The 9,266-nt window shown below is 44.6% G+C and overlaps 1 protein-coding gene across 1 annotated transcript; it reads right to left on the minus strand.

Annotated features, from left to right (window-relative positions):
• Positions 1 to 1,751: 1,751 nt before the first annotated feature.
• Positions 1,752 to 2,750, minus strand: LOC129860774 (cell surface glycoprotein 1-like). The gene is made up of 2 exons (XM_055931537.1): positions 2,715 to 2,750; positions 1,752 to 2,336 (listed from the first exon to the last, which is right to left on the minus strand). Exons 1-2 carry the CDS (start codon positions 2,748 to 2,750, stop codon positions 1,752 to 1,754), a joined length of 621 nt encoding a protein of 206 aa, XP_055787512.1.
• Positions 2,751 to 9,266: the final 6,516 nt, after the last annotated feature.

The raw sequence follows: 9,266 nt of genomic DNA on the forward strand, positions 1-9,266 counted from the left end.
GCGCTCTACTGCGTAACACGGTGTCTGCCCGTACTCTCGTTCTCCACGGTAAGTACAGGGAGTAGGCGCAGGTTTCCTACCTGACTTCGCCACACTCCCTTTAAGGCCCCCCCCAAGAAATGTTTGGGTTGTACTCACGGGTTTCCAGCCTTGTCTCCGTGCTGCCTCCTCATATCGCCTCCTCTCGGCTTTAGCTGCCTCCAGCTCTTCACGAGGAAGGCGATATTCTCCCGGTTGTACCCACGGCCCCCTACCATCCAGTATCTCCTCCCATGTCCACGAATCCTGTGTAGGTAGGTCCTGTTGCCGCTTTCCATGCCGCTTGGTCCTGTAATGGTGAGTAGTTCTGTCACGATCGTGTGGCGGATTGACGGACCAAAACGCAGCATTTGGAAAATAAGCCATCTTCTTTTATTTTAAAGATGACGAAAAATAAACACGAAACACTTAATACAAACTAACAAAAGATCGTGAAGCTAATAAACGTCGTGCACATACACAGGCTACAAACGTTCTGACATAGACAACTACTCACAACCAATGAAAGCCTATGGCTACCCTAAATAAGGCTCCCAATCAGAGACAACCGAAATCAGCTGTCTCTATTTGGGAACTCATTCAGGTAACCATAGACTCTCCTAGACAACTAAACATACATAGACAACACTAGACACATGTACTCAACACAAACCCATATACTATACCCAACAACCCCTTTACCATAAAAACACCCAAAACCAACAAAACACAAACATTCCCCATGTCACACCCTGACCTAACTAAAATAATAACGAAAACAAAGAATACTAAGGCCAGGGCGTGACAACATGGTTGTAAGGATTGATACATTTTTAGCAAGGGAAAATCAAGTGTGACTTTTTAAAGTGAAAATTACAAACTTCAGAAAACGTTTTAAACCTGAAATACACTACAAGTTTTACATTCCCTGCATTGCAGGAAAATTATCATGCAACAGGGGGATCAAATTATGATCCTACATCTGTATGTGTGCCTGTGTGTATGTGTGTGTCTCCCTCTGTGTTCTCAGTTGTCACATATGTCTCATATTCGTAAACAACAATTTAGGCCCAAAGAGACTCATCATCCATTATTTATAGGATTTGAATTAATAATTCCAGTTGAGACCAGTGATGTGTATAAACATGTGGTGATGTACGTAAATAATTATGTAAATGTAGACTTTTGAATTTGCATGTCTATGGTTGTCATACAGGAGAACACATACCATCAGCATGTATGTATGCTGATAATCAGTGATTGACGGGTTATTCACTATTTACATTGAGGCAGCTTAAGCTGATCCTGTGAACTGTGGAATGATTATTGAGAGTAGCCTAAAGGAGAACACACACTCCACAACTGTCATTTGTCCATTGTTATTTCAATTGCCGGTTTGATGTTTTCAGAGAGTGTGTTTCAGTTTGGCAGGGATGATTTATTTTTCTTCCTATTACATTTTTTCAAAATCCAGACTTTGCGGCCAGACCCCCACCCCCCCCCCCAAAAAAAACCCACCAGCAACCAATCAGTGATTCCTGCAACTCATCTCTGAGTTGCCATGGAAATGCCCTGACTTTAAAAATAGAGGTGGAAGAGTATTGAAGGCTATGGGAGGGTAGGATGTTGCTTCATAGACATGGCTGGCTGAGGGGTGTCTGATGGTGGTCTGAGGGGTGTCTGGGGGTGTCTGGGAGTGTCTGAAGGTGTCTGATGGGTGGTCTGGAGGTGTCTTAGGGGTGTCTGGGGATGTCTGAGGGGGGTCTGGGGGGGTCTGAAGGGTGTCTGGGTGTGTCTGAGGGGTGGTCTGGAGATGTCTGAGGGGTGTCTGAGTGGTGGTCTGGGGTGACTGAGTGTGTCTGAGAGGTGTCTGGGGTGTTTTTGAGGAGTGTCTGAGGGGTGTCTGAGGGGGGTCTGGGGGGGTCTGAAGGGTGTCTGGGGGGGTCTGAGGGGTGTCTGAAGGGTTTTTGAGGGGTGTCTGAGTGTGTCTGGGGGGTGTCTAAGTGGTGGTCTGGGGTGTCTGAGGGTTGTCTGAGGGGGGTCTGGGAGTGTTTGAGGGGGGTCTGAGGGGTTTCTGAGGGGTGGTCTGGAGATGTCTGGGTGTGTCTGAGGGGTGTCTGAGTGGTGGTCTGGGGTGACAGTGTGTCTGAGAGGTGTCTGGGGTGTTTTTGAGGAGTGTCTGAGGGGTGTCTGAGGGGTGTCTGGGGGGGTCTGAGGGGTGTCTGGGGGGGTCTGAGGGGGGTCTGAGGGGTGTCTGAAGGGTTTCTGAGGGGTGTCTGGGGTTGTCTGGGGGGTGTTTGAAGGGTGTATGGCGGTGTCTGTGGGTGTCAGAGGAGAGGTCTGGAGGTGTTTGAGGGGTGTCTGATCCGGTCTAGTCTGTTTTTGAGTTTGAAGAACCACTCTGATGGCCGCTGTGTTCATTTTTCTGGCATTAGAGTGGTAGAGAGCCCTTTATGGTGATGCTTTAGACCAGTGGTCTCCAAGGCATTCCTAGTCAATCACCAAACATTTCTGTAAAAAAAAACTACGATGAAGCCTTGCATTCCTATTTATTTTTATTTCTTTCGTGATGTTGGCAGTATATGATCAGCAATCCTACTCTGAGATGCTTTATACATATGTCCCCTGAAGAGGGGAAATGAGAGGCTTTATACATATGTCCCCTGAAGAGGGGAAATGAGAGGCTTCACACATACGGCCCCTGAAGAGGGGAAATGAGAGGCTTCATACATACGGCCCCTGAAGAGGGGAAATGAGAGGCTTTATACATACGGCCCCTGAAGAGGGGAAATGAGAGGCTTTATACATATGTCCCCTGAAGAGGGGAAATGAGAGGCTTCACACATACGGCCCCTGAAGAGGGGAAATGAGAGGCTTTATACATACGGCCCCTGAAGAGGGGAAATTAGAGGCTTTATACATACGGCCCTTGAAGAGGGGAAATTAGAGGCTTTATACATACGTCCCCTGAAGAGAGGAAATGAGAGGCTTTATACATACGGCCCCTGAAGAGGGGAAATGAGAGGCTTTATACATACGGCCCCTGAAGAGGGGAAATGAGAGGCTTTATACATACGGCCCCTGAAGAGGGGAAATGAGAGGCTTTATACATACGGCCCCTGAAGAGGGGAAATGAGAGGCTTTATACATACGGCCGATGAAGAGGAGGGATAGCTTGGACACCAAGTGGGCATAAAATACTGAGCCTGGATTCCAGGATCTCTCTGTGGTGTTACTGCCCCAGAGACAGGCTGCTGCTCCCAAGGGGAGCTAAGAGGGGAAGTTGTGTCTTACTAGGTAAACAGATTAGCAGACTGTGACAAATGGCTTCGTCTGGTCTGAGCTGCACTGGCTACAGTACCTGGCCTATGAACAGTATGATGCATCTCTTCTCTTGAATCTTGCAACCACTGCCTTACAATAAGATAAACAACGTATTATGTGATCAATATTGCTTAAAGGGGCCAATCTGTTGACATAGCCATTGATTCACTTCGTTGATGTTTGAATTCTAGATTCTCGTCTCAGGTATCCATAGGGTGCTGTTGTACACTGGCTGACAAGAATACAATATCACAGCATCACAGCCAAAGCAGAGCCCCTCTTTATAGCATTGTTGTGGAAGTAAAAACCCCAAATGACATAGCTGCCGCTCTAAACCAGTGCATAGGGTTGCAGAAATGTGACGAGCTCTGAGAAGATTTATGTCAAGCTAGAACACAGTCAGAACTGGTCTGTTTAACAAAAAAGTACCTTTTTATTCATATCTTGGCCCCTTAAATAGAAAGTGTTATGTCTCACTAGGGAGCGAGATAAGATGTATTGTCTGATCCAGATACATAATAGCTTATTTGTGATGTTACGATGCCATATGTCTTGACTACTGAAGCACTGCTTGGATGTAACTGTAGCCTCCGGCTGGAAATTGAACATTATTATGGCTAATATTATTATACACTGAACAAAAATATAAATGCAACAGGTAAAGTGTTGGTTGCATGTTTCATGAGCTAAAATAAAAGATCCCGTAAAAGTTCCATACTCACAAAAAGCTATTTCTCTCAAATGCTGTGCACACATTTGTTTACGTCCCTGTTAATGGGAATTTCTCTGTTGTCAAGATAATCCATCCACCTGACAGGTGTGGCATATCAAGAAACTGATCATTACAAAGGTGCACCTTGTGCTGGGGACAATAAAAGGCCAATAAAATGTGTTTTGTCACACAACACAATGCCACATATGTCTCAAGTTGAAGGAGCGTCCAATTGGCATGCTGGCTGCAGAAAAGTCCACCAGAGCTGTTGCCAGACAATTTAATGTTAATTTCTCTACCATAAGCCGCCTCCAACGTTGTTTTATAGAATTTAGCCGTACATCCAACCGGCCTCACAACCGCAGACCACATGTATGGCATCGTGTTGGCGAGCTATTTTCTGATGTCAATGTTGTGAAACGAGTTCCCCATGGTGGCGGTGGGGTTATGGTATGGGCAGGCAGAAGCTATGGACAACAAACACAATTGCATTTTATTGATGGCAATTTGAATGCACAGAGATACCATGACCAGATCCTGAGGCCCATTGTCGTGCCATCCATCCGCCGCCATCACCTCATGTTTCAGCATGATAATGCTCAGCCCCATTTCGCAAGGATCTGTACACAATTCCTTCAAGCTGAAAATGTCCCAGTTCTTCCCAAGCCTGCACTCTCATCAGACATGTCATCAATTGAGCATGTTTTGGATGCTCGTGATCGAGTTCCCGCCAATATCCAGCAACTTCACACAGTTTTTTATTTATTTCCCCTTTATTTAACCAGGTAGGCTAGTTGAGAACAAGTTCTCATTTACAACTGCGACCTGGCCAAGATAAAGCATAGCAATTCGACACATACAACAACACAGAGTTACACATGGAATAAACAAAACATACAGTCAATAATACAGTAGAAAAATAAGTCTATATACAATGTGAGCAAATGAGGTGAGATAAGGGATGTAAAGGCAAAAAAAGGCCATGGTGGAAAGGTAAATACAATATAGCAAGTAAAACACTGGAATGGTAGATTAGCAGTGAAAGAATGTGCAAAGTAGAAATAGAAATAATGGGGTGCAAAGGAGCAAAATAAATAAATACAGTAGGGGAAGAGGTAGTTGTTTGGGCTAAATTATAGATGGGCTATGTACACGTGCAGTAATCTGTGAGCTGCTCTGACAGCTGGTGCTTTGTCACGTTACTGAACTGTTTTCCGTTGTTTTTGAACTTTGTTTAGTTGGTCAGGACGTGAGCTGGGTGGGTAGTCTATGTTATGTGTTTCTATGTTGGGTTAAATGTGTTGCCTGATATGGTTCTCAATTAGGGGCAGGTGTTTGACGTTTCCTCTGATTGAGAACCATATTAAGGTAGGCTGTTCTCACTGTTTGTTTGTGGGTGATTGTTCCTGTGTCTGTGTCTGTTGCACCACACGGGACTGTTTCGTTTTCGTTCGTTTGGTTAGTCTGTTCCTGTTTGTGGGTTCTTCGTGTTATATTGTAGTTCTCAAGTTCAGGTCTGTCTACGTTGTTTTGTATTCTATTCAAGTGTATTTCGTGTCAGTGTTCGTCTTGTTAAATAAATTCTTTATGTTTGCATACCTCGCTGCGTGTTGGTCCGATCCATGCTCCTCCTCATTAGAGGAGAAGGAATATGACGAACGTTACAGCTTAAAGCTAGTGAGGGAGATAAGTGTTTCCAGAGTCAGAGATTTTGGCAGATCATTCCAGTCATTGGCAGCAGAAAACTGGAAGAAAAGGCGGCCAAAGCAGGAATTGGCTTTGGGGGTGACCAGTGAAATATACCTGCTGGAGCGCGTGCTACAGGTGGGTGCTGCTATAGTGACAAGTGAGCTGAGATAAGGCTGGGCTTTACCTAGCAAAGACTTATAGATGACCTGGAGCCAGTGGGTTTGTTGACGAATGTGAAGTGAGGGCCAGCCAACGAGGGCATACAGGTCGCAGTGGTGGGTAGTATATGGGGCTTTGGTGACAAAACGGATGGCACTGTGATAGACTGCATCCAATTTGCTGAGTAGAGTGCTAGAGGCTATTTTGTAAATGACATCGCCGAAGTCAAGAATCGGTAGGATAATCAGTTTTACGAGGGTATGTTGTGAAGGAGGCTTTGTTGGAAAATAGGAAGCCGATTCTAGATTTAATTTTGGATTGGAGATGCTTAATGTGAGTCTGGAAGGAGAGTTCACAGTCTTACCAGACACCTAGGTATTTGTAGTTGTCCACGTATTCTAAGTCAGAGCCGTCCAGAGTAGTGATGCTGGACGGGCGAGCAGGTGCGGGCAGTGATCGGTTGAATAGCATGCATTTAGTTTTACTTGCGTTTAAGAGCAGTTGGAGGCCATGGAAGGAGAGTTGTATGGCATTGAAGCTCGTCTGGAGGTTAGTTAACAGTGTCCAAAGAGGGGCCAGAAGTATACAGAATGGTGTCGTCTGCATAGAGGTGTATCAGAGAATCACCAGCAGCAGGAGCAACATCATTGATGTATACAGAGAAGAGAGTTGGTCAGAGGAATTGAACCATGTGGTACCCCCATAGAGACTGCCAGAGGTCCAGACAACAGGGCCTCCGATTTGACACACTGAACTCTATCAGAGAAGTAGTTGGTAAACCAGGCGAGGCAATCATTTGAGAAACCAAGGCTGTCGAGTCTGCCAATAAGAATGTGGTGATTGACAGAGTCGAAAGCCTTGGCCAGGTTGATGAATACGGCTGCGCAGTAATGTCTCTTATCGATGGCGGTTATGATGTCGTTTAGGACCTTGTGCGTGGCTGAGGTGCACCCATGACCAGCTCTGAAACCAGATTGCATAGCGGAGAAGGTACGGTGGGATTCGAAATGGTCGGTAATCTGTTTGTTAACTTGGCTTTCGAAGACCTTAGAAAGACAGGGTAGGATAGATATAGGTCTGTAGCAGTTTGGGTCTAGAGTGTCACCCTCTTTGAAGAGGGGGATGACCGCGGCAGCTTTCCAATCTTTGGGAATCTCAGACAATACGAAAGAGAGGTTGAACAGGCTAGTAATAGGGGTTGCAACAATTTCGGCAGATCATTTTAGAAAGAGAGGGTCCAGATTGTCTAGCCCGGCTGATTTGTAGGGGTACAGATTTTGCAGCTCTTTCAGAACATCAGCTATCTGGATTTAGGTGAAGGAGAAATGGTGGGGGCTTTGGCGGGTTGCTGTGGAGGGTGCTGGACAGTTGACCGGGGTAGGGGTAGCCAGGTGGAAAGCATGGCCAGTCGTAGAGAAATGCTTATTGAAATTCTCAATTATAGAGTATTTATCGGTGGTGACAGTGTTTCCTAGCCTCAGAGCAGTGGGCAGCTGGGTGGAGGTGCTCTTATTCTCCATGGACTTTACAGTGTACCAGAACATGTTTGAGTTAGTACTACAGGATGCAAATTTCTGTTTGAAAAAGCTATCCTTAGCTTTCCTAACTGCCGGTGTATAAGACACACATGCCTGTAGTGTGTAGTAATGTATAAAACAGTCAACAGGCTGATCAACTCTATGCGAAGGAGATGTGCCGTGCTGCATGAGGCAAATGGTGATCACAGCAGATACTGACCTATACTGACTGGTTTTTGGATCCACGCCTCTACATTTAAAATATCTATCTGTGACCCACAGATGCATATCTGTATTCCCAGTCATGTGAAATCTATAGATTAGGGCCTAATTCATTCATTTCAATTGACTGATTTCCATATATGAACTGTTGCGTTTATATTTTTGTTCAGTACTCATTACTACACACTACAGACGTGTTGTCTTATACATTACTACACACTACAGGCATGTTGTCTTATACATTACTACACACTACAGACGTGTTGTCTTATACATTACTACACACTACAGGCATGTGTGTCTTATACATTACTACACACTACATACATGTTGTCTTATACATTACTACACACTACAGACATGTGTGTCTTATACATTACTACACACTACAGGCATGTGTGGCTTATACATTACTACACACTACATACATGTGTGGCTTATACATTACTACACACTACAGACATGTTGTCTTATACATTACTACACACTACAGGCATGTGTGTCTTATACATTACTACACACTACATACATGTGTGGCTTATACATTACTACACACTACATACATGTGTGTCTTATACATTACTACACACTACATACATGTGTGGCTTATACATTACTACACACTACAGGCATGTGTGTCTTATACATTACTACACACTACAGGCATGTTGTCTTATACATTACTACACACTACAGACATGTTGTCTTATACATTACTACACACGACAGGCATGTGTGTATTATACATTACTACACACTACAGGCATGTTGTCTTATACATTACTAAACACTACATACATGTTGTCTTATACATTACTACACACTACATACATGTGTGGCTTATACATTACTACACACTACAGGCATGTTGTCTTATACATTACTACACACTACAGGCATGTGTGTCTTATACATTACTACACACTACAGGCATGTGTGTCTTATACATTACTACACACGACAGGCATGTGTGTATTATACATTACTACACACTACAGACATGTGTTGTCTTATACATTACTACACACTACAGACATGTGCTGTGTTGTACATTACTACACACATGTGTTTAGAAGCAGCAGCATAGCACCCTGCATACCACTGCTGGCTTGCTTCTGAAGCTAAGCAGGGTTGGTCCTGGTCAGTCCCTGGATGGGAGACCAGATGCTGCTGGAAGTGGAATTGGAGGGCCAGTAGGAGGCACTCTTTCCTCTGGTCTAATAAAATATCCCAATGCCCCAGGGCAGTGACACTGCCCTGTGTGTAGGGTGCCGTCTTTCGGATGGGACGTTAAACGGGTGTCCTGACTCTCTGAGGTCATTAAAGATCCCATGGCACTTATCGTAAGAGTAGGGGTGTTAACCCCGGTGTCCTGGCTAAATTCCCAATCTGGCCCTCAAACCATCATGGTCACCTAATAATCCCCAGTTTACAATTGGCTCATTCATCCCCCTCCTCTCCCCTGTAACTATTCCCCAGGTCGTTGCTGCAAATGAGAACGTGTTCTCAGTCAACTTACCTGGTAAAATAACGGTAAAATAAAATAAATAAATAAAAAGAAAAGCAGCCACAGTTTGGCTCTGTTGTAAGTGGGCAACAGATACTGTAGCCATGTCAATGCTTTA

Source organism: Salvelinus fontinalis, chromosome 1 (genome assembly GCF_029448725.1).
Source record: "Salvelinus fontinalis isolate EN_2023a chromosome 1, ASM2944872v1, whole genome shotgun sequence".
NCBI classification, from domain to species: Eukaryota; Metazoa; Chordata; class Actinopteri; order Salmoniformes; family Salmonidae; genus Salvelinus; species Salvelinus fontinalis.